Source organism: Lagenorhynchus albirostris, chromosome 2 (genome assembly GCF_949774975.1).
Source record: "Lagenorhynchus albirostris chromosome 2, mLagAlb1.1, whole genome shotgun sequence".
NCBI lineage: Eukaryota > Metazoa > Chordata > Mammalia > Artiodactyla > Delphinidae > Lagenorhynchus > Lagenorhynchus albirostris.
In genome coordinates, this window is record NC_083096.1 from 159684709 (window position 1) to 159711111 (window position 26403).

At 46.0% G+C, this 26403-nt stretch overlaps 1 protein-coding gene across 1 annotated transcript in view; it reads left to right on the top strand.

The window, feature by feature from the left end:
* Nucleotides 1-26403, top strand: part of CSMD2 (CUB and Sushi multiple domains 2) — a 669690-nt gene that overhangs the window by 487880 nt on the left and 155407 nt on the right. The window contains exons 26-27 of the mRNA XM_060142710.1: nucleotides 18750-18952; nucleotides 24239-24430. Of these exons, the coding sequence (XP_059998693.1) occupies nucleotides 18750-18952; nucleotides 24239-24430 (395 nt within the window). The remainder of the gene's footprint in view (nucleotides 1-18749; nucleotides 18953-24238; nucleotides 24431-26403) is intronic.

Consider the following 26403-nt stretch of genomic DNA (forward strand, 5'->3'; position numbering starts at 1 on the left):
TAATTTCTTTCATCAGTGTCTTATAATTTTCTGTATACAGGTCTTTTGTCTCCTTAGGTAGGTTTATTCCTAGATATTTTATTCTTTTTGTTGCAATGGTAAATGACAGTGTTTTCTTGATTTCACTTTCAGGTTTTTCATCATTAGTGTATAGGAATGCCAGACATTTCTGTGCATTAATTTTGTATCCTGCTACTTTGCCAAATTCATTGATTAGCTCTAGTAGTTTTCTGGTAGCATCTTTAGGATTCTCTATGTATAGTATCATGTCATCTGCAAACAGTGACAGCTTTATTTCTTTTTCTCCAATTTGGATTCCTTTTATTTCCTTTTCTTCTCTGATTGCTGTGGCTAAAACTTCCAAAACTATGTTAAAAAAGAGTGGTGAGAGTGGGCAACCTTGTCTTGTTCCTGATCTTAGTGGAAATGGTTTCAGTTTTTCACCATTGAGGACAATGTTGGCTGTGGGTTTATCATATATGGCCTTTATTATGTTGAGGAAAGTTCTCTGTATGCCTACTATCTGGAGGGTTTTTATCATAAAAGGGTGTTGAATTTTGTCGAAAGCTTCCTCTGCATTTATTGAGATGATCATATGGTTTTTCTCCTTCAATTTGTTAGTATGGTGTATCACATTGATTGATTTGCGTATATTGAAGAATCCTTGCATTTCTGGAATAAACCCAACTTGTTCAGGGTGTATGATCCTTTTAATGTGCTGTTGGATTCTGTTTGCTAGTATTTTGTTGAGGATTTTTGCATCAATGTTCATCAGTGATATTGGCCTATAGTTTTCTTTCTTTGTGACATCCTTGTCTGGTTTTGGTATCAGGGTGATGGTGGCCTTGTAGAATGAGTTTGGGTGTGTTCCTCCCTCTGCTATATTTTGCAAGAGTTTGAGAAGAATAGGTGTTAGCTCTTCTCTAAATGTTTGATAGAATTTGCCTGTGAAGCTATCTGGTCCTGGGCTTTTGTTTGTTGGAAGATTTTTAATCACAGTTTCAGTTTCAGTGCTTGTGATTGGTCTGTTCATATTTTCTATTTCTTCCTGATTCAGTGTTGGCAGGTTCTACTTTTCTAAGAATTTGTCCATTTCTTCCAAGTTGTCCATTTTATTGGCATAGAGTTGCTTGTAGTAATCTCTCATGATCTTTTGTATTTCTGCAGTGACAGTTGTTACTTCTCCTTTTTTATTCTAATTCTATTGATTTGAGTCTTCTCCCTTTTTTTCTTGATGAGTCTGGCTAATGGTTTATCAATTTTGTTTATCATCTCAAAGAACCAGCTTTTAGTTTTATTGATCTTTGCCCTCGTTCCCTTCATTCCTTTTTCATTTATTTCTGATCTGATCTCTATGTTTTCTTTCCTTCTGCTAACTTTGGGGTTTTTTCTTCTTCTTTCTCTAATTGCTTTAGGTGCAAGGTTAAGTTGTTTATTCGAGATGTTTCCTGTTTCTTAAGGTAGGATTGTATTGCTATAAACTTCCCTCTTAGAACTGCTTTTGCTGCATCCCGTAGGTTTTGGGTCGTCGTGTCTCCATTGTCATTTGTTTCTAGGTTTTTTTTTATTTCTTCTTTGATTTCTTCAGTGATCACTTCATTATTAAATAGTGTATTGTTTAGCCTCCATGTGTTTGTATTTTTTACAGTTTTTTTCCTGTAATTGATATCTAGTCTCATAGCATTATGGTCAGAAAAGATACTTGATACAACTTCAATTTTCTTAAATTTACCAAGGCTTGATTTGTGACCCAAGATATGATCTATCCTGGAGAATGTTCCATGAGCACTTGAGAAGAATGTGTATTCTGTTGTTTTTGGATGGAATGTCCTATAAATATCAATTAAGTCCATCTTGCTTAATGTATCATTTAAAGCCTGTGTTTCCTTATTTATTTTCATTTTGGATGATCTGTCCATTGTTGAAAGTGGGGTGTTAAAGTCCCCTATTATGAATGTGTTACTGTCGATTTCCCCTTTTATGGCTGTTAGTATTTGCCTTATGTATTTTGGTGCTTCTATGTTGGGGGCATAAATATTTACAATTGTTATATCTTCTTCTTGGGTCAGTCCTTTGATCATTATGTAGTGTCCTTCTTTGTCTCTTGTAAGAGTCTTTATTTTAAAGCCTATTTTGTCTGATATGAGAATTGCTACTCCAGCTTTCTTTTGGTTTCCATTTGCATGGAATATCTTTTTCCGTCCCCTCACTTTCAGCCTGTATGTGTCTCTAGGTTGAAGTGGGTCTCTTGTAGACAGCATATATATGGGTCTTGTTTTTGTATCCATTCAGCCAGTCTGTGTCTTTTGGTGGGAGCATTTAATCCATTTACATTTAATGTAATTATTGATATGTATGTTCCTAGTACCATTTTCTTAATTGTTTTGGGTTTGTTATTGTAGGTCTTTTCCTTCTCTTGTGTTTCTTGCCTAGAGAAGGTCCTTTAGCATTTGTTGTAAAGCTGGTTTGGTGGTGCTGAACTCTCTCAGCTTTTGCTTGTCTGTAAAGGTTTTAATTTCTCCATCAAATCTGAATGAGATCCTTGCTGGGTAGAGTAATCTTGGTTGTAGGTTTTTCTCCTTCATCACTTTAAATATGTCCTGCCAGTGCCTTCTGGCTTGCAGAGTTTCTGCTGAAAGATCAGCTGTTAACTTTATGGGGATTCCCTTGTGTGTTATTTGTAGTTTTTCCCTTGCCACTTTTAATATGATTTCTTTGTATTTAATTTTTGACAGCTTGATTAATATGTGTCTTGGTGTGTTTCTCCTTGGATTTATCCTGTATGGGACTCTCTGTGCTTCCTGGACTTGATTAACTATTTCCTTTCCCATATTAGGGAAGTTTTCAACTATAATCTCTTCAGATATTTTCTCAGTCCCTTTCTTTTTCTCTTCTTCTTCTGGAACCCCTATAATTCGAATGTTGGTGCGTTTTATGTTGTCCCAGAGGTCTCTGAGGCTGTCCTCAGTTCTTTTCATTCTTTTTTCTTTATTCTGTTCTGCTGTAGTTATTTCCACTATTTTATCTTCCAGGTCACTTATCCATTCTTCTGCCTCAGTTATTCTGCTATTGATCCCATCTAGAGTATTTTTAATTTCATTTATTGTGTTGTTCATCATTGCTTGTTTCATCTTTAGTTCTTCTAGGTCCTTGTTAAATGTTTCTTGCATTTTCTCTATTCTATTTCCAAGATTTTGGATCATCTTTATTATCATTATTCTGAATTCTTTTTCAGGTAGACTGCCTATTTCCTCTTCATTTGTTAGGTCTGGTGGGTTTTTATCTTGCTCCTTCATCTGCTGTATGTTTTTCTATCTTCTCATTTTGCTTATCTTACTGTGTTTGGGGTCTCCTTTTTGCAGGCTGCAGGTTCGTAGCTCCCATTGTTTTTGGTGTCTGTCCCCAGTGGCTAAAGTTGGTTCAGTGGGTTGTGTAGGCTTCCTGGTGGAGGGGACTAGTGCCTGTGTTCTGGTGGATGAGGCTGGATCTTGTCTTTCTGGTCGGCAGGTCCACATCTGGTGGTGTGTTTTGGGGTGTCTGTGGACTTATTATGATTTTAGGCAGCCTCTCTGCTAACGGGTGGGGTTGTGTTCCTGTCTTGCTAGTTGTTTGGCATAGGGTGTCCAGCACTGTAGCTTGCTGGTCGTTGAGTGAAGCTGGGTGCTGGTGTTGAGATGGAGATCTTTGGGAGATTTTCGCCATTTGATATTATGTGGAGCTGGGAGGTCTCTTGTGGACCAGTGTCCTGAAGTTGGCTCTCCCACCTCAGAGGCACAGCACTGATTCCTGGCTGCAGCACCAAGAGTCTTTCATCCACACAGCTCAGAATAAAAGGGAGAAGAAAGAAAGAAAGAAAGGGAGAGAGAGAGAGAGAGAAAGGGAGGGAGGGAGGGAGGGAGGAAGGAAGGAAGGAAGGGAAAGAAAGAAAGAAAGAAAGGAGGATAAAAGAAAATAAAGTAAGATAAAATTAAATTAAATTATTAAAATAAAAAATAATTATTAAGAAAAAAAAATTTTTTAAAGAAAAAGAAAATGACGGATAGAACCCTAGGATAAATGGTGAAAGCAAAGCTGTATAGACAAAATCTCACACAGAAGCATACACATACACACTCACAAAAAGAGGAAAAGGGGAAAAAAATAATCTTGCTCTCAAAGTCCACCTCGTCAATTTTGGGATGATTCATTGTCTATTCACGTATTCCACAGATGCAGGGTACATCAAGTTGATTGTGGAGCTTTAATCCGCTGCTTCTGAGGCTGCTGGGAGAGATTTCCCTTTCTCTTCTTTGTTCGCACAGCTCACAGGAGCTCAGCTTTGGATTTGGCCCCACCTCTGCGTGTAGGTCGCCGGAGGGCATCTGTTCTTCGCTCAGACAGGACGGGGTTAAAGGAGCAGCTGCTTCGGGGACTCTGGCTCACTCAGGCCGGGGGGAGGTAGGGGTACGGATGCAGGGCGAGCCTGCGGCGGCAGAGGCCAGCGTGACGTTGCACCAGCCTGAGGCGCGCCGTGCGTTCTCCCGGGGAAGTTGTCCCTGGATCCCGGGACCCTGGCAGTGGTGGGCTGCACAGCCTCCCGGAAGGCGGGTGTGGATAGTGACCTGTGCTCGCACACAGACTTCTTGGTGGTGGCAGCAGCAGCCTTAGCATCTCATGCCCGTCTCTGGGGTCCGCGCTTTTAGCCGCGGCTCGCGCCCGTCTCTGGAGCTCCTTTAAGCAGCGCTCTTAATCCCCTCTCCTCGCGCACCAGGAAACAAAGAGAGAAGGAAAAGTCTCTTGCCTCTTCGGCAGGTCCAGACTTTTCCCCGGACTCCCTCCCGGCTTGCCATGGTGCACTAACCCCGTGGAGGCTGTGTTCACGCCGCCAATCCCAGTCCTCTCCCCGCGCTCAGACGGAAGCCCGAGCCTCAGCTCCCACCTCGCCTGCCCCGGCGGGTGAGCAGACAAGCCTCTTGGGGCTGGTGAGTGCCAGTCGGCACAGATCCTCTGTGCGGGAATCTCTCTGCTTTGCCTTCCGCACCACAGTGGCTGCGTTCTCCTCCGCGGCTCTGAAGCTCCCCACTCCGCCACCTGCAGTTTCCGCCCGCGAAGGGGCTTCCTAGTGTGTGGAAACCTTTCCTCCTTCACAGCTCCCTCCCACTAGTGCAGGTCCCGTCCCTATTCTTTTGTCTCTGTTTATTCTTTTTTCTTTTGCCCTAACCAGGTACGTGGGGAGTTTCTTGCCTTTTGGGAGGTCTGAGGTCTTCTGCCAGCGTTCAGTAGGTGTTCTGTAGGAGTTGTTCCACGTGTAGATGTATTTCTGGTGTATATGTGGGGAGGAAGGTGATCTCCGCGTCTTACTCTTCCACCATCTTCCCGATTCCCCACCCCCGCCATCTTCCCGATTCCCCCCTGCTTTTCTAAATAAAGGTAAAATTCAAGGTTAAAATATATATATATACATATTAAAAGGGACAGAGGGAATTATTTCACGTGATAAAATGCTTAGTCCACAAGTGTGTCAACAGTCATGAATCTTTATGCACCAAATAACCTAACGAGAAAACTTAAAGCAAAATCTGTCAGAAAAACAAGAAGAAATTGACAGCCATAGGAGACTTTAACGTATCTCTCTTAATGGAGTAAAACAAATAGTTAAGTCTTCTCCATATAAACAAGTTCCATTCTCCGAGCACATTCGTTAAGTCCCATCGTTCGTAAGTCCAGCAAAGTTAGCCTAGGTACCCAACTAACACAATCGGCTGTAGAGTACTGTACTGTAGTAGGTTTATAATACTTTTCACACAAATAATACATAAAAAACAAACACAAAAAATAAAGAAAACATTTTTAATCTTACAGTACAGTGCCTTGAAAAGTACAGTAGTACAGTACAACAGCTGGCATACAGGGGCTGGCGTCGAGTAAACAGGCAAGAGTTACTGACCGGAGGAGGGAGAGGAGGTGGGAGATGGTACTGTACTACTGTACTCTATACAGTGTTGTACAGTAAAGTACACAATAGCACAACCACTTGTAGAGGATGCACGCACGTGACAATGTACACCAGACACGTGAACTAACGTGATTGGACACACAAATGCACATTCACATCTTTGAAAGTTCACAACTTGAAGGTGCATATGTAGGGGACTTACTGTAAAAAAATAGAACTAAACTGTAATTTGTTTTAGGTGATTTGACCATCTTTTGATTTGATGTTATGTGTCAGGCTCAGTGCTAGGTACTTTATATGTGATTGCATTTACAGTAATCCTCTTGGCCACACTGCTGGACAGATGATGTTACTGCCATTCTACAGAGGCATAAACTGAGGCTCTTTCAGGCACTCAATTATCAAGAATGAGTACTTGAACCCAAGTCTTTGACCCCGTAGCCATTTTGTTAAATAGCCTCTTCGGGAGGCAGAGCTTCATTTCATGGAAAACATTTCTTCCATAAAGGATAAAGACACCTCTGCCCCTCACAGAGTCCCTGACACCTGCAGGGCAGGTTCTGGTGAACAATAGGCGTCACAGAGCCTTCATTTACAGGGCGATGGTAATGAGAAAACAAGTGGTGCGAGGTTACTCAGCAAGGAAGAGTGAAACACAGGGCAGTAGCTTCAGTGCTGCATCTGTACACTGCCCAGCCTCCCAGAACACGAGTCGCTGCAGCTTCTTCAGTGACTGAAGCCCAGGTTTATTCTTTCACTTAGGAAAATAACACAAGAAGGATCGTTCTGTCTTCCCAATACCAGCTGGCACCAGGAAAGGACACCCTCTATTTTTGCTCTAGACACCAGTGCTTGCTTTGAGCTTTGGTCTGTCTTCTCAGTTTTTGCTCTTTGGATGACACAATGCTTTAATTATTATTGTCTGCTATTATAATCATGGTTTAATTGTTGGTTTGCTGCACCGTGGCTCAGAGGGGGGCATTTTGTGAAGCAAGTATTATTTTCTTATTGTCATTTCCAAAGTCACTGAGGATAATTTAAGCTGCGTTCTCACTTGGGGACAGGAGTGATTTCTGACCCCTCCCCCTGCTACAGCAGCTGTTCGTTCACGTGCCATTTTCGCCTGATGTAAAGATCCGCTGTTAACACTCTTCCCGGTGCAATATCCATGTGTTCACGCAGTGGTGACAGTTGCTTCGAAGCACCCAAAGCCTTTTCATATTCTGGGGCCCAGTCAGAAGGCAAGTGAAATCAACATATAAAGATGCTGTGATTTTTTTCCTTTCTAGTTTTTGCATTTTTCTAATGTGTGACAGATACAGATGAACCACTTCTAAGTGTGGAAGTGGGCAGTACCCGAGAAATAACCGATGTGTTAAAGTTTCCTTCAGAGTGAGAGCTGAAAACCATAGTCCCAGACTCGAGTTTGTCTATGGACAGCACTTAAGGGGTGCAGCCCCCTACAATGACAATTTGATGCTCTCCTAACTTTTTAGATGAAAGTTCTGGCAGTAAATCTCTTCCTGTGGTTGAAGCTGAGTGTCATGAACCTTACCCGCAAAGCCTGGGGGGACTCTTAGTGGTGGGCTGGTGGGCAGAGGTAAGGGAGTGAGGGCTCCCTCACCTGGGGAGCTGCTTTTCGGACATTGTGGTGGAAGGTGGGACTCTGTGGAAACACCATGATGAAAAGGTGTACAGAGATCCCGGAACAGGGATGGCCCCACGTTCAGGGTGCCCTGCAGTTAAAGGAAGTGGCAGCCAATCTGACATGAAGACCCAGCTCCAGAGAGAGCAAGCAGAGGTTCCGGGCAGCCCCCAGGGGAATGGGAAAGAGGACCAGAGACCAGCGGGGCTCATTAGCTGAGCTGGCATACTTGTCAGTAGTGAAAGCCCAGGCTGTACCCCAGGCAGATTTAGGACACTGAGACCAACTCAAGGCCCCTCCTTTTTGGAAACGGGGCTCCGCCCTCTCTGCCCCCAGCCTGACCCAGCACCATGGAAAGGACTGAAGAGGCCATGCCTGCCTTGCCTTCTTCCACAGTTGGACATCGTTGCCCTGCTGAGTCTCTCTTCTCTCTCTTTTTTATTTATTTATTTATTTTTGGCTGCGTTGAATCTTTGTTGCTGCACGAGGGCTTTCTCTCTAGTTGCGGCGAGCAGGGGGCTACTCTTCGTTGCAGTGCACGGGCTTCTCATTGCGGTGGCTTCTCTTGTTGTGGAGCATGGGCTTTAGGCGCGTGGGCTTCAGTAGTTGTGGCATGCGGGCTCAGTGGTTGTGGCGCACGGGCTTAGCTGCTCTGCGGCACGTGGGATCTTACAGGACCAGGGCTCAAACCCGTCTCCCCTGCATTGGCAGGCAGACTCTTAACCACTGCGCCACCAGAGAAGCCCCTCTCCTCTCTTGACTCCTTGGGCTGCACCTTTTTCTGGTTTACCTTCTACCTCCTCCACTCCTCATTCTTAGTCTCCTTCCCCTGCTCATCCTTAATGCCATGGATCTCCAGGACACCCTTCTCTGTGTGCTTCCCACACTGATACTCGTTGGGTGGGCTTGTCCAAACCCATGGCTTCAGGTCTCACCCACCTGCACCCATGCTCTCGTCCTCCTGAAGTACCTGTACCGTCCTGGGGGTGCCCGTCTCTCCATCCCATCCGTGTCTTTGCACAACCTCTTTTCTCTGCCCAGCATTCCCCTTCCTTCTCACACTCCTCGCCACCCCCTTCATCTGGAAAATCCTGTTCACCTCTTAAGACTCAGCTTAGTTGTTCTCTCCTCCGGGGACCTTGCCTCACCCCTTGGCCTGAGGTGGGACCTTCTCTGTGCGTATCTGTACCATAGTACTTATCACACCACAGCTAGGGGCAGAAACAAGCCATGTTCTTGTCTGTATCACCAGTGACTGGTGTGATATCTGCACCCACTGCCTACTATTCATTGATTGGATGTGTGAATATTGGTCAGAAGACTTGTAGAGCTGTATTTGGAGAGTGTGAGACCATGGCTGCAGCATCCCCCTGTCTTCTGGCTTTAAACTAGGTAGCCATCTCTGGCCCAGGGTCTGTGCAGCTAGGTCCTATCTCTATGGTGGCGATAGGTTGCCAAAGACATAGATTCAAGGGGCGGGATGTGGGCAGTAAAGAGAGATGTCAGAACCTCCAGTGAAATAGGAAGTATCTTCCTTAGCACATAGGATTTAAGTTGCCCGTCACCAAGTGGCACACACAGCACGGACTGAACTATGGGCGTCCCCGAAAGCCGATGAGCCATTCACTTACTCATCAGCTCAACCAAACCAGGAGCTTAGTGTGGGTCAGGCCTGGCGCTGGGTACCAAAGATACAAACACGAAGGAGACACAAACACAACAGTTAAGGAACTCAGTGAGACAGGTTATTCAATGGACGACTCTGATACACAGAGCACACAGAGGAGCATCTCACGAGATCGGGGCCATGGGGAGGGCATGGAAAAGCCCATGGAAAAGCTTACCAACTGGAGGTGGGGATCTACTGGGACATGGTATTCAGGTGGTGTATGAGTTTACTAGGGCTGCTGTAACAACCGAATGACTTAACAAAAATTTATTTTCTCACATTTCTAGAGCCTAGAAGTCCAAAATCGAGGAGCGAGTAGGGTCACGCTGCCTCTGAAGGCTCTAGGGAAGAATCAGCTTCATTTCCCAGCTTCTGGGAGTTGCCAGCACTCCTTGGCCTTCCTTGGCTTGTGGATACATCACTCCAGTCTCTGCCTCCATCTTCACACGGTCCCCTTCCCTGCGTCTCCACGGTGCCTCTGCATCCAAATCTCCCTTTCCTTTCTCTTAGAAAGACATCAGTCATTGGACTCAGGACCCACCCTACTCCAGTACATCCTTATCTTAACTTGATGACATCTACAAAGACCCTATTTCCAAGTAAAGTTACATTCACAGGGACCGAGTGTTAGGACTTGAACATATCTCTTGGGGGGAGACCATTCAAGCCACTACAGGTGGTGTGAGGGCACGTGTAGGGGTTGGAAACATCCAGGCAGAGGGAAGTCCCTGAAGCCCGAGAAAGAGAAGAAAATGGGTATAGAGTGAGAGGAAGAGGAGGAGGCAGCTGGGGCTATTCGTGGAGGGCTTGGAGCATCCCCTAGGAAGCCTGACTTTATTCTGTAGGGAAAAGGGAATGACTGTCAGATACGTGGTTCAGAAAGGTCAGCTGGCCCTGGTGGGAAAGGTGGATTGAAAAGGTGAGGGGGAGTTTTGGTGCACACTCTGTGTGCCTCTGTAATGCTGTTCTCTCTCTCTCTTTTTTTTTTTTAAAGAAGATGTTGGGGGTAGGAGTTTATTAATTAATTTATTTATTTTTGCTGTGTTGCATCTTCGTTTCTGTGCAAGGGCTTTCTCTAGTTGTGGCGAGCGGGGGCCACTCTTCATCACGGTGTGCAGGCCTCTCACTGTGGCGGCCTCTCTTGTTGCGGAGCACAGGCTCCAGACGCGCAGGCTCAGTAGTTGTGGCGCACGGGCTTAGTCGCTCCGCAGCATGTGGGATCCTCCCAGACCAGGGCTCGAACCCGTGTCCCCTGCATTAGCAGGCAGATTCTCAACCACTGCACCACCAGGGAAGCCCCTGCTCTCTCTCTTGCGGTCACCTTCCTCTCTCACTTTCCTTGTGCTTCGCTTTTGTTTCTCCAAACCTGCTTCAAAGACATCTCCTCCTTGAAGTTTTCCTTGCCTCTCTCAATTAGAAGAAGATGACGATGTAAAAGAAAGGCCTTTGGTCCCAGACAGACGTGGTTTGAATACACCCTCTGATCCTGACAAGCTGTTTGACGCACCCCCCCTCACCCTCAGCAAGTCTCCCCAATTAACCCCCGGGACTTCAGTTTCCACATCAGCAAGATGGCAAAAATAGGCTCCAACTTACAGGCTTGTTATGAGGATATTAGACAATATACATGAAGCACTTGGCACGTAGATTTCCAACAAATGATTAGTTCTCTTCTTCGTCCAGTTATTTCGATAGCGCTTAATTTATCCCACGCGTTCAGCACCTCCTGCACGTATTATTGTGTTGTGTGTGTCTCTTTCAATAAGCAGTAGCAGCCCCCAGGGCAAAGACACAGGCTTCCACGTTCCGGCAGCTCTCAGCACAGAGCGCGATGCACATCAGGCCCCCTCCCTCTTCCGTGGCTATCGTTGTGTCTGTGGCCCAGAGAAACGAGCACAAACGGGTGAGGCGTCAAGATGAAGGATCAGCTTCTCACAGCATGCTGGGCGCGGGATCCTCAAATGGTTTTCAGTATTTCAAAAGCCAGAAGGAGACCGGATGGTCACCTGCAGGGGAGCTGCTCAGGCAAACCCAATGTCTGCTTGGGCCCAGAATTACCCCTATCAATGCGAACCTCTAATTAGCATTTTATAGACTTTGATTTCTATGGGATGAAAAACGTCTTCAGTAAGACTCTTAATCCACGTGGTTGGATTGGCAAAGCTTCACTGGCTAGGATCAAGGATTTATCATGGAAGAGGTCACTAGCACCTGTAGTAGCCCCCTAGCTAATTTCCCTGCATCTGACGTTGCCCTTGCCAGGCTGTTCTTATCCGGGCAGCAGGGGTGATCTTCAAATGAAAACTGGATCTTGTAAGCCTCAGCTTAAAATCCTTCAGTGACGTCCCTTAGCCCATAGAATAAAATCCAAAATTTTCCCCGACCCACCGGGCCCCACGAGACCTGGCCTCTGCCTACCTCTCTTGGCCCAGGGACAGCCTCAGTGGCCTTTCTGTTGCTCTGATGCTCCGAGCTGCTTCCCTTTCGGGGCCTTTGCTCATGCTGCCCTTTATCCACAGAAAACATCCTCCCACCTCTTGCCCTGCCCTGGTGACTGGCTCCCTCTTCCTCTATCACCTCCGTGGAGAGGCCTTCCTGGCCAGTCTGTCTAACCCAGTGGCTCCATCTCAGCGCTCTGCCGTTTCCTTCATCGCATTTTCCCACAGCTGGTAGTCTTCTGATGGGGTTGTGTGTGCAGGAGTATTGCCCGTCTCCAGAAACAGCTGGAAAATGACACCCTGTCTGTCATCTTCGCCATTATCTCCCAGCACCTAGCACACAGAAGGCATTTACATAAACGAAGGCAGTAAGAGGTCCGGAACTTCAGCTTCTCTCCTTTCCATTGCCAAGCTGCATGGTTTCTGCAGCACAGGACCTCCGGCTCCCTCCTCTGGCCTCGTCCTCCCACCTCTGTTGACCTCATCAATGCCAAGCCTTTGACTTTGTCTGACTAACAGATCAGTTAAGCTGAATGCAGTGAATTGGCACTTTTAATTAAGGGTCTTAAATCTCAGCCCTTTAACCTTGTGTATGATTGACATGTAAACTATTGATTACTGATGGGGCCTCTCTGGAGCAGGCCTGGCTCTCGGCCACAGCCTCTTCCTTCTGGAGGTGCAGGCAGCGTTGTCAGGGGAGAGAGAGGAAGCGCCAAAGTCTGACCTGGACTGGAATTATATAATGTAATTCTGTGTCACTCTCTGACCAGCCCTTGACCTTGAGCAAGTTACTTAACCTCTCTGAGCCTCAGTATTCTCATTTTTAAAGAGGGGAATGGTGCTACCTACAAAGTAAAGTTGCTTGTGAGGACTAAATGGGATAAGGTGAAATTGCCTTGTACACAGGGGTTGTATAAATATGTTTTCTTTCATTTCTACCTAGTGTACATATTCTCTTTTCACACTTCCCATCGGTCTGGTCCTTCTGGGATTTCATTTGTTCATTCTTCAGTTCACTCGCTCATCCATTCCATTATTCACCCTCAGGGACCTCAGTCGGTCTCTAACCAGAAGAGGATAAAACCCCAACTCTGCTAGCTAATACTGATGTCCCTCTCTCAATCCAGCTCTGTCCCCATGACATACTCATGCCACCCGAACTCCAGTGTGGGCGTCGCCTGTCTTCCCGGGTACCTTAACCTCTCCCCTACCTCTGGGTCTTGTCTTGTGTTAGTACATCCAAAGAAAGCACCCTCTGGGCTTCCCTGGTGGCACAGTGGTTGAGAGTCCGCCTGCTAATGCAGGGGACACGGGTTCGTGCCCCGGTCTGGGAGGATCCCGCATGCCGCGGAGCGGCTGGACCTGTGAGCCATGGCCACTGAGCCTGTGCGTCCGGAGCCTGTGCTCCGCAACGGGAGAGGCCATAACAGTGAGAGGCCTGCATACCGCAAAAAAGAAAAAAAAAGAAAACACGCTCCCTTTCACGCCACCCAAACTTCTAGCCTCGTCTCCTCCTGCCTTCCCTGACAAGCCTGGCCCACGAGAACCTCTCTTCCCTGAGAGCACGTCTGGCAGCACCACACAGCTACCGCTTGGTCTGCGCCTGCAGGCGGCTGCCGATTTCCCAGTGCCTCACGGACCATGGAGGAAGCAGAGAAGCCAGGGGCAGCTTAGCACAGCAGGGAGGATGCTTGTTTGCTCCGCTTTTCCTGCGGAGCTCCTTCTCCCCTTCCAACCAAGTGTAGGGCCCCCGTCTGTTCCCTCCTAAACGCCTTGAAGAGAAGCCTGTTTTCACTCGTCAGAAGTCCCTGGAGGAGAGCCCTGCCAGGGGGATGAGAATACAACCATTGAGGAAACCCACACAGCTCTGGTACTGAGGAAGCTCCACCTGTATCTATAGAAGGGTCTACCTAGGAAATCCAAGAGCTTAACTTGAAGCCTGTTAGAACTTAACTAGTGACTGAAAATAAGAAATACATGCACACACACACATATATACATATATATATCCAACAATAAATATGTAACTAATAATTAAATCCCACTCACAATGGAGCTGAAAGCCAAAAATTGAATTTAAGAGGAAAAATGCAAAGAGGAGAACCATAAAACTTTACCAAAGTACCTAAACTAACCCCTAAATAAGTTACAACATCTACAGTGTTCCTGGCTGGGGAAAATAAGTAACGTAAAGATATCAATTTGCCCGAATCAATCAGTAAGTGTGTGCAGGGCTTCCCTGGTGGTGCAGTGGTTAAGAATCCGCCTGCCAATGTAGGGGACATGGGTTCGAGCCCTGGTCCGGGAAGATCCCACATGCCGCGGAGCAACTAAACCTATGCGCCACAACTACTGAGCCTGCGCTCTAGAGCCTGAAAACTACAACTACTGAAGCCCGCACGCTCTGCTGTAAAAGAAGCCACTGCAATGAGAAGCCCGCGCACCACAACAAAGAGTAACCCCGGCTCTCCGCAACTAGAGAAAGCCCGCACAAAGCAAGAAAGACCCAACGCAGCCATAAATAAATAAATAAATAAATAAATTTAAAATAAATAAATAAGTGTGCAATTTCAATCATAGTATCCATGGGATTTGGAGGAATTTGAAAGGATAAATTTGGGAAATTAGCTACGAAATTTTGGGGGAAAATACGAAGGGGAGCTTGCCCTGTAAGAATATCAAAATATGAGACTGAAAACTGAAATCAGCCGAGTAGCTGAGCTCCTGGTACCACGAGTATTCAGAATCCCGTCACGGCAAAGGAGGAAGCCCTGGAACAGAGGAGAATCTAGACTCAGACCCATGGCCGAGGTTTCAGACCCGTTGAGAGAGAGAGCCAGGATTATCCAGGCACAGGCATCTTCATTCAGGTACTCATGAGCTCTATGAGAAGGGTCAGGCATGGCCCAGGCAGTGGGGCTACCAGAGTGAAGAGGACCTGCCCCCATGCTCCTGAAAGTCATGTTCTAGCTGGGGAGAGGAGTAGTAAACAAATAAATAAAGTATAGACTGTAATAAATGCTAAGGAGGGAAGAAGCAGAGCATTTTGATAGAACATGGAAGAGGCTACTTTAGGTAGGTGGCGGGATAATTGAGGGTCCATTTGGAAGAAATAATGAACCAATAAACCCAACAAATGAAACTGCACAACTGCTGAGAAAATATTAAAGTTTTGCTTTTTTTTTTTTTTTTTTTTTTTTGCGGTACGCGGGCCTCTCACTGTTGTGGCCTCTCCCATTGCGGAGCACAGGCTCCAGACACGCAGGCTCAGCGGCCATGGCTCACGGGCCCAGCCACTCCGCAGCATGTGGGATCTTCCCAGACCGGGCCACGAACCCATGTCCCCTGCATCGGCAGGCGGACTCTCAACCACTGCGCCACCAGGGAAGCCCTAAAGCTTTGCTTTTTAATCATATAGGGAAGAAGAGGGTTTGCCCAAGCATACCGTGACATCCAATATCCTTAAAGGAAAATATTAACATTTGATTACATAGAATGAGTAACTTCTATACCAAAAAAGACACCATAAACAAAATTTCAAGGAAAAAGAGATACCAGCTGCTGGGAGAAAATGTCAGCAACAAATATGTAAAAGAGAAATAAAAATATATAAAGATAATAAATAAAAATTATAATGTGTGAACAGAATTTAAAAAGACAAATAACTCAAGCTGGGTAAAGGATGTGAATATATACAAATGACCAATAAATATATGCAGAGATACGCAACCTTACTGAATTATCTAAATTTAAAACACTAGTGAGATTCCATTTCGGTTTAGCAGACGGGCAAGTATTTTAATATAGAATATATTTACATTGTAATATCTGATGTTGGTAAGGTGAAATTTAAAGAGAACAGTCATATGAATACTGTTCAGGGGGAATGTAAATTGACACAATCACTTAAGAGAATAACTGAGCAGGATTTATCAACAACTTTAAATATATTGTACACCCGTCCCCCCGACCAAAGTATTCCTACAAGCCAACTGAAATATTAACATAAATGTGAAACACTGCATAAAGATGGGAATGTTCCTTGCAGTCATATGTGAAATAGTGAAATATAGCAATGTACATTTCTACAGGAAAAAAATGAAGTAGATGTATATCTCCATTATATAGTATTAAGTGAAGAAAGTTACATAAAACTATGTAAAATATAGTCCCATGGCGGAGGCGGGGGGAAATGTATGTGTGCACATTGAAAAAAATCTGGAAGTATTTGCACCAAACCTAATATCAAGTGGAAAGTTCTAGAGAACAGATTGGTTTGTGTGAGAGAGACTTCTTAAAAATTCAGGACATCTGTATATTGTTAGCCTTTTTCTGCCTTGAGCATATCTTATTTTTATAATTTTAAAAGACATTTTTAAAAGGATATCGTGATAAATGGATTGGATCCTGGAACAGAAAAAGGGCATCAGTGGAAACACGGGTGAAATCCAAATCAACGGGAGTTGAGTTCATAGTAATGTACCATGTTGGTTTCTTAGTTGTGACAAATGTACCAGGGAAATGGAAGGCATTGACAATGGCAGAAGTGGTCAGGGGTCTATAAGAATTCTCTGTATTATCTTTGCAAAGTTTCTGTAAGCCTAAAATTAATCTGAAATAAAAAATTGATTAGGAGAGAGAGAGACAGAGAGACAGGCTGGTATCCAAGTTCTGCTCTGGGAAGTGGAGGTGTAGGCTCACCCTTGCCCCCACTGCAGCTGGACCAGTTTCCCGAAGATCCTGCCATAACCCCTGACCTTTATTTCCCACACACACACCTTTTTTAAGACTTAAATTTTTAGAGCAGGCTTACGTTCACAGCAAAGCTGAAAGTACAGAGATTTCCCATTCACCCCCTTGCCCCACACCTGCACAGCTTCCCCCATTATAAGCATCTCCCATCAGATTGGTACATTTGTTAGACCTGATGAATCTACGTTCATTGACACATCATTATCACCAAGAATCCATCGTTTATATTAGGGTTTGCTCTTCGTTCCCATATTCTATAGGTTTGAACAAATGTGGAATGACATGTATCCATTATTACAGTATCATAAGAGTATTTCCACTCCCCTAAAAATCCTGTGTGCTCTACCAGTTTATCCCCTCTCCCTGATCTAGCCTCTGGCAATCACTGACCTTTTTACTATTTCCATAGTTTTGCCTTTTTCAGAATGTTACATACTTGGAATCATACAGTATGTAGCCTTTTCAGAATGGCTTCTATCACTTAGTAATATGGATTTAAGGTTCCTCTATGTCTTTTCAAGGCTTGATAGTTCATATCTTTTTAGCACTGAATAATATTCCATTGTTGGATGTACCACAGTTTATTTATCCATTCATCTACTGAAGGACATCCTGGTTGCTTCCAAGTTTTGGCAATTATGAGTAAAGCAGCTATAAACATCTGTGTGCAGGGTTTTGCGTGGAAATCAGTTTTCAACTCCTTTGGGTAAATACCGACGAGCACAGTTTCTGGATCGTATGGTAAGAGTGTGTTTAGTTTTGTGAGAAACTGCCTAACTGTGTTCGCAAGTGGCTGGACCATCTTGCGTTCGCACCAGCAGTGATGAGAGTCCCTGTTGCTCCACATCGTCATCCGCATTTGGTGCTGTTCTGAATTCTAGCCATTCTAATGAGTGTACACTGGTATCTTACTGCTTTTTTCATTTGCATTTCCTCGATGACATACGATGTGGGACGTCTTTTCACATGCTTATGTGTCATTTGCATATCTTCTTTAGTGAGGTATCTGGTAAACATTAGCCCATTTTTTAATCATGTTATTTGTTTTCTTACTGTTGAGTTTTGAGAATTCTTTGTGTAGAATTGGCTCTCCATATCTGCACGTTCAGGATCCACCGATTCAACCTACCTCAGATGGAAAATATTTGAAAACAATCCACAAAGTTCCAAAGAGCAAACTTGAATTGGCCATGCACAGGCAACTATCTACATAGCATTTACATTATATTTACAACTATTTACATAGCATTAACATTGTATTAAGTATTATAAGTAATCTAAAAATTATTTAAAGCATACAGGAGGGTGTTCTTTGCAGATACCAGGCCATTCTGTATGAGGAATTTGAGCACCCTCAGATTTTGGTATCTTGTTATCTTTTGCAGAGCAGCAATGTTTCATTTTAATGAAGTCCAGCTTATCACCTATTTTCTTCATGGATTGTACCTTTGGTATTGTATCTAATAAGTTATCACTATACCCAAGGGCATCTGAGTTTTCCCTTATGTGATCTTCTAGGAGTTTTATAGTTTTACGTTTACATTTAGGTCTGCGATCTGTTTCGAGTTAATTTTTGTGAAGGGTATAAAGTCTGTGTCTAGATTCATTTCTGCATGTGGATGTCCAGTAGTTTCAGCACCATTTGTTGAAAAGACTATCTTTGCTCCTTTGTTAAAGATCAATTGACTATATTAATATGAGTCCATTTCTGGACTTTTGATTTATTTGTCTGCTATTTCACTGATATCACACTATCTTGATTACTGTAGCTTTATAGTGAGTCTTGACATTAGGTAGTGTCAGTTCTCCAAATGTATTCTTCTTCAGTGTTGTGCTGGCTCTTCTAGATCTTTTGCCTCTCCATATAAACTTTAGAGTCGGTCTGTCAATATCCACGAAATACCTTGCTGGGCTTCTGACTGAGTATTTGTTTTTTTACCTCTATCCTTTATCCCCAGATCCTGCCTTCTCAGCATCCCCTTCCAGCTAGAATGATAGGGATAGGGGCTCAGGAGTGAGGCCTGGGGACTGCCGTGTAGAGTTGAGGAGGTGGGTGGGGTTTTACAGTGGCAACAGGAAGCTCCACGATAATAAACAGGATGCCCAAAATCTACCCTCCCTCACCCTTGTTCCCATTTTCTAGTGACCTCCAATGGGTGGAGCAGGCTGGATGGAAATTGAGAGGATAATTCTCTCTAATCCTCTTCCTTCCTGCAAGTCTTTCTTAGGTGTAGGACTTTGCCTGACCGGAAGCCCCTGGAAAGAAGGGGCTGAGCCCCGAGTGACCACCTGCTTCTTCTCTCCGTTCAGACTCCACTTCCTGGTCTTTGACACGGAGGAGCTCCATGACGTGTTGCGCATCTGGGATGGGCCTGTGGAGAATGGGGTTCTGCTGAAGGAGCTCAGCGGCCCGGCCCTGCCCAAGGACCTGCACAGCACCTTCAGCTTGGTCGTTCTGCAGTTCAGCACCGACTTCTTCACCAGCAAGCAGGGTTTTGCCATTCAGTTCTCAGGTCTGTGCCCACCTTCCGCCAGCCTCCATCCATCGATCCTGCCGTAACCCCCCTTCCTCCTCCCGCAAGTCCCTTCTTTCCTCCATCTCTCCACTCGGGTAAAGATATTTATTGAGCATTTGCTCTGTGTCTGGTCCATGGGTAGTGCTTGTTCCGATATCTGCGCCGAGCTTACTCTGAGGGGAGGGGAGACAGGTAGGTGAATAAACACTGACATACAAATCAACGAGTATCTGGAGGGAGAAACGTGAGCTATCATGGTCACCTTGGAGCATCAGGGAAGATGTTCCAGGAAAGGTGATGCCCACGCTCCAACCGGAAGGGTGAGTAGAAGTTACAGAAGAAAAGACAGTATTTCAGGGAGGGCATAGTCAACTGTGACGTGGATTTAGAGTTGCCGTGGAGTTGGACTTGGAGGATTTGTGGGTCCTTATTAGATGAGAAAGAGAGAAAAGGGCATCCTGGGTGCAACAAGCGTGTGAATGTGTGAGAGGCAGGATAACGGGCTCTGGAAGTGGAGGGTTGTCCACTGTGGCTGAAACGTGGAGAGTGGGGAGGGAGGCAGGGGAGGGACAGCTGACACTGGCTTGGAGCACAGTCACAGAAGAGCTGAGCTGACATGTCACACACTCTTGTTCTTAGTCTGGTGCACGTCTCAGGAAGGACCGGAAGCCAAATACGAGTCATCTAAATTCAATTAATTATGTGCTGCGGTAGCCAGCTATGGAGGAGCGTGACAGCGGGCTACCAAAAATGGGCAATGCTCAAACATCCAAGTCCCAGTACTGGCTCGTTTCTATGATTGGTCCTGCCTCTCCCTGCGATGCATCATCTCATCTCCTCTGAAGTGCCTCTTCCATCACTCATCTCCCTGCACGAGTGACTCTGCCTCGGTCTATGCTTATGTTTATTATACAGCAGCTGTCTTCATTACCATCTCCTTACTCCACTGTGTGTATGTGAGAGGGGGGTTTCCATGGTGATGCCAGAGCGAGGCTGTGTGGCACCTGGGCCATGGCTTTGCCTCCACACTCTCACCTGGTAGGTGTGTCAGCTAAGGGTGGTTGGGTATAGCTCTAGCACCAGTAAGGCTGCAATGGCATTACAGAGCCTACTTCTAGCTCTTTCCTGCCTCTGTCTTCCCCATGGAGACGAGCATTTAGCAGCATGTGTGGCAAATGAGGGTCTCCAGGATCATGTTCCTGTGTACTCATGAACTTGCCCACTTAACGCTCATGCAGGCTGCCGGCCTCTCGAGGAATAGCTCCTTGTGGAGTTCATTGGGAGTCTTCTGACTGGAAATCCCCGCACCCATTCACCCATGGAGAGGGTCCCCGGGAACCAGTGAGTAACATTGAACTCACCTAAGGTTAGGGTCCCACTGCGGGGCGACAAGAGAGTCATTTTAGATAAGCATTTCCCAACATCTGTTCCCAGGAGTTCCATGGACAATTAATTGGTATTTAAAGGAAAAGGAAGTCTGTGTGGTCACGTCATGTCAGGAAGGTGCTTAGGTTGAGGCAGACCTAAAGAGGTTCTCTGTCATTCGGAGCCTCCGAGAACATTTGTTCTGCTAATGCAGACGCATTAGGAAGGGGTCTGGTAGGTCACAATTCTCAAACATATTTCATCATGGATGACTTTTCTCTAGGCCCTCTCAAGAGACTAGCATTTCATGGAACAAACTTTGGAGACTGCTGGGATAAGCAATAGAAGGCTCTCCCAGCAGTAAGGAGAGTAGAACGCTGAAGAGACAGCTCAGCCCACTTGCTGCGGGGAGGAGAATTGGGAGCAATTAAGCCAGACACGTATGTTCTCTGTGCTCAAGCTGATGGGTATGGCTTTAAAAAAGGAAAAAAAAAAAAAAAAGAGCCCATCATCGTACCGGCAAATTCCCCCGTGGATTTGCATTATCTGACCTCCAATGTGTCCTTGCAGTTGCCACGTGGGACAGAGTCCCTGGGCGCTGTGGTGAGCCGGGCCTTCGCCCAGCAGCTTCAGCTGCTTTCTCATGCATTGCCCAACTCGTAGAAGCCCTATCGTCCTTCAGGGTTCATCTCAGATGCCACTTCTTCCCAAGCTCCCCATTCAGAACAAACTGCTGTCGCCGATAGCGCCCCCAGCACTCAACTTCTATTTCTTCAGCACGTTGCCAGTTCCGGGCACCTGGCCTCGCCTGGGAGCTGGCCACCTATTTGCCAGCTCACAGGAAGCTCTTAGAGGGTAGGGGCCACCTCATGCCCATCAGACTCCCGCACAGCGTGTGTATGCAGCAGGAGCTCACTCACCGCTTACTGGACCCCTGGGCACAGGAAGGCTTGAACAAATGAAAGGGTGTTTTTCTCTAACACAAGAGTTGCTTTGGGCAAGCCACCCTGAACATCACTTAGGCCTACAGACAGGGGAGTGGGCCAAACTACCTGGCCTGGTGTGCTGGTGTACCCGAGGTTTGGAAAAGGTCACCTTCCCTGTTGCTGTCATCGCTTAGCAAATACCAGCACTACTCTAGGGAAGAGAGAACGGCTCACCCCATGTTAACATTATAGTGTGTGTTTGACGGGGGATTGTACAGAAATGCCAGGGACGGTTAGTGCAGACTTGGCTTTATTGAGTAAACATGACTGTGTAACATCTAACATCCTGTGTGTACTACGCGGATCCAGCCTCTCCCTGGAGGCTTTGCCAAGCAGCTCACATTCAGTAGCATTAAAGGGAGAAAGTGAGAACGAAGAAAGGTGAGCGGGAGCAAAGAAGGAGAGGAAGGTGTAACCACTGCCATCTATAGAGCCGACACCACCCTAAACTCTCTACAACGTTATCTCTTATAATTTTCACAAAAACCATAAAGTACAGGCATCATCATTAATCCATGTTGCAGATGTGGGCTCTGAGGCCCAGAAAGGTTTCTCATTCAAGGTCATCTAGTTAGTAAGTAGCAGAGCCTGGGTCAAAACACCTGTGTCTGATTCCCAAACCTAGGCCCTTAATCATCGCACCCCACTGCCTCCCCTATAAATAATCTTTCTGAGTGTGGTCACAACAGTGAGCTATTTTTCTCCCAGGGAATCGTTTACATGTGTACGCTGTAAAGCTAGAGATGAAAGCTAAGTCTGTTTTTAATTGGGTAGTAAGAAGATTGGTTCTTGTTTGACTTTGTAAATTCAGTAAGTATCTGATGGTGATAGTTTGTTCATTTATTTATTCACCCAAGAAATATTTACCGAACACCACTGTGTGCCAGGTACCACTCTAGGCCCTGGAGATACAGTTGAGATCAAAACAGCCAAGGTCTCTATTCCTGTAGAGATGCACAAGTAAGAGGCAAACACATGAACTAGCAAGATGATTACAGATGGTGTTATGCAGAGAACAAAACAGGATAATGTGACAAATTTGATGGAAGGGGTTAAGGGATGAGCCCAGAAGGTGACCAAAGAGGCCTGTATGAGAAGAGGATACTGGAGCTGAAAACTAAATGACAGGATGGAGCTGGCATGGGAAGATGCATGGCAAGAGCATTCCAAGCAGAAGGGCCAGCAGGTGCAAAGGCCCCTGGGCGCAGGGATGGGGGAAGATGGAGGGGGCTAAGCTGGCTGTACTGGAAGGAGATTTTACCAGTGTGCCTGGAGCGTAGTGATAGCAGATCATGGAGGGTGTTAATGATTTAAAGCTGGATCAAAGCAAAGGGTAGGTTTAAAATGTGATCTCCAAAGAGGAGAGTGTGAGAGACCATAAACCAGGGGTGGGTAAGCTTTTTCCGTGAAAGTACAGGTGGTAAATCTTTTTCTGTGCAAGTCCAGGCTTTGTGGACCACATGATCTCTGTCATAACAACTCCACTCTGCTGTCGGAGCATGAAAGCAGCTGTAGACAATATGTAAACAAGTGAGCATGCCTGTGTTCCAATAAAACTTTATTTGTAAGAACAGGCATAGAGCCAGATTTGGCTGTGGGCCTCGGTTTGTTGCATACTGTCTTAGCCGTTACTGGGTGTAAGGTATTAGATACTCCAACTCCCGACTCGTCCGTGCAATCCTAGATGGTATAATTAGTGCTATTAGTGTATACAGTTGCCCTGGGCTTTTCCACCGAAGTCATCCTAAAAGCAGAGGAGAGTGAATGTATATCCCCAGGAGATCTGAGGGATGTAGGAAGCATAAAATCTCTTTGAGGCTTCCTGGTTTGCTTAAGAACTAATGTGAATCTTACATTCTACTCCATAATAAATTCATTTGTCTTAGTGTAAAAGTTATTTTTCCCAGAATTTCTGAGAAAAACTGCCAGAATTTCTGAGAAAAACAAGCCAATGAACATTATGGGTCCTGTGTCCTCCAGAACCTCCTGTCCCTGGGGCCTGCCAACCACAGTCTGTGAATGATGACACAGGCGGGGACCGCGGAGGCAGCTGCCTCAGAATCTTTTCTCTGGAGTTCCTGTTGTACCATTTCCTTTGGTGTGTTTTCTCATGCTGCATTTTGTCCATTTGTTCCCTCAGTTGTGCTTTTATTATTTATTCCTCCCTTCCATCATTCATTTGATGTTTGCTCTTAAAACACCTTCTCTGTATTATGCTGTCTGGTATTAGACTACAAACATCTCCCAAATTCCTGAGTTTTTAGAATTTTTAATACACCCCAACTATTTATACTTATTTTGAACTCTACTTTGCCACTTGCTACAAACACCAGAATTCTCTCGGGTTTCAGTCTGATGAGTTGTTGGTGGTTTGCCATACAAGGGAGAACATGACCTTCACCCGACCTTAGTAACTCCAAGCATCTTCTCAACCACTGCTCAGCATTCAGGCAGGACAACTCCCAAACTCCTTTGCAGACCTTTCTGGTTGAATATTGGAGTTTATGCTTAATTACCTTGTCACTCCCTCATACGGATCATGTTAGCTACATTTTGCAAAATTGCAAAGCTAATCTTTGTAATAAGGCTTGTATCGTTATAACAAGTTGAACTCAGTCCTACAGTCATAGCGGTGCAGTCATGCTTAACTCATAGTATAGTATCCCAGGACAGGTGGATGATGGTAATGGTGAGGGTACCAGTAGAATAAGTGATGGTCACAAGTAGTGGTGGAGGTGGTGACAGTAATGGGTGTGAGAACGGAGATGGTGGCGCTGTTGCTCCCGCTGTTACACCGGCGGGAGGTAATGGAGATTCCAGCAGTGGCCCTGGTGATGGACGTGGTGATGTCAGTGAGGGTGGTGAGCCAGGAGCCTCGCTGTCTGGCAGACACTTAGGCAACCCCACTTCCTCCTCTGTTTTCTTATCCCAGTGTCCACAGCAACATCCTGCAATGACCCTGGGGTCCCCCAGAATGGGAGCCGGAGTGGCGACAGTTGGGAAGCCGGTGACTCCACGGTGTTCCAGTGTGACCCCGGCTATGCGCTGCAGGGAAGTGCAGAGATCAGCTGTGTGAAGATCGAGAACAGATTCTTCTGGCAGCCCAGCCCACCAACGTGCATCGGTACAAAGCAGCTGCAGTGTGAACCCTCCCCTCTGGTCCCACCACTTGTGTGCTCCAGACCTCCTACCCCCTTAAGTGGCAGCTACATCTTGAGCCTGGCCAGGAGAGTCAGAAGAGCTGAAAGTCGCAGAAAACTCAAAGCCTACTCTGCTTCGCGTGTCTATGTATACACACACTCACTCGCATTCACACACCCACACTCTACACACTATGAATCCTTCACTCTCCAAAATGGTCCCAAAGATTTTTAAGCCAGGTGTGCCTGTCCCTCTTCTCCTGACCCAGACCCTATAGATTGGAAGGAGGACTGTGGATCACCTCGGGTAGCAAGGGTCTTCAGGTTCTGAAATGACTCTTCTGTCACCTGGAGCGCTAGAAGGGCACCCACAGACCTGGAGGTAAAGGAAAGACCTTTGCTCTTCCTCTTGGCAAGGAAATTATTGGTTGCCTGGATTTTGGTTCTCCAGATCCGTCCTTAGTCCTTAAATCTCCCCATTTGCCAGATGAAGCAGTGGAGGCTCTGTGATGTGTCCAAGGTCATGTAGCTCGTAAGGGTTGGTGCCTGAGGAATCGATCCTGCTCCCCAGTTCCTTAAGGCTGGGAGGAGGAAGGAACTTGAAGGGAGAGGAGGACAGGAAAGAAAGAGAAATTGATGGAAACAAACGTTCCAGGGGCTCACGTTCACATGGCTCTTTTCCTCAGGCAAAATACTGAGTGCGGTTCTCTGCTGTATCAGTGATGGCTCTTAGAAGAGACCAGTAGTCGTGGAGTCCTTACTGTGTGCAACTGGACATTTACTTAGGCAACCTCACTTAACTTTCCCTGCAGCTCTCTGTAATGAGTACCGTTCCCTCATTTTACAGTAGAGGAGACTGAAGCTTAGGCGACTTTGAGGATCTTGCCTCAAATCCCAGAGCCGGGATTTGGCAGAGTCAAGAGTCACACCCACATCAGTCTGAATGCAAAGCTTTTCATTTTCCTACCTCCCACACTGATTCCCACCCCGGAGATGGGCTCAGGGGACTTCCTGAGATGCACCCCAGCATTGCCCACCCTGGCGACGCCCTGCACCTCTTTGCACACAGACTCAGGGGAGGCGCTGTCCAGGCATCTGAGGACTGGCCTTTGCTGGGCATGCTCTGAGGCCTGGTGTTGACGCTAAGTCCTGTCCCTCGGTGGCAATGAGGAGTCACATGGGTATGTGTGGTTGGATCTCCGTGAACGTACTGCAGACAGGAAGGCGAGACCTGGGTTTCAGAGCAATCTCAGTTCTCAACTATGTGTTGTGCTACGTTGAGAGAGTATAGGATATTGAAGAAGACAGATCCAGGTTCAGTTCCTGGCTCTGCCATTTACTAGTTCAGTAGCCTTGGGGAAATTGCTTCAACTCTCTGACCCAGTAAACGGGCAGCCAGCAGAGCGGAGAGGTTAATTCAGCTTTCGTTACCCACTCTTCTGCGCTCGGCGTGGGGAAATGTTCCTCGCAACTAAGTGAACACCTGCCTGTCCTCTCAAACAGTCTGGAAATCCCAGTGACAAGCCCCTAATTTCCAGCTCCCTTGGCAGTCTGCCAGGACGGTCTGGCTGGTCTTCCTCCCCCTTCATTATAGGGAGGAAGCAAAGGGCGATAACAAATGTTCATGGAGCGTCATCCCCATGACAGGTGCTGGGATAGACGTTGTACCTACGTATTCACAAGTGAAATCACCGTGTGTAAGTTTAGAGCTTGGGTTCTGGATTCCAACTGCCTGGGTTCGAGTCCCGCTTTACCGTGACAAACTGTGTAGCCTTAGACAAATCACTTCATCTCCCTGTGCCTCATTTTCCTGCCCTGTAAAACAGGGAAGATAATAGTACCTATCTCATGGGGTTGTTTTTTGGGGTTTTTTGTTTGTCTGTTTTGTTTGTTTTTTTAAATTAAAACCTGTACACTTTTTAATTTTATTTTATTTATTTATGGCTGTGTTGGGTCT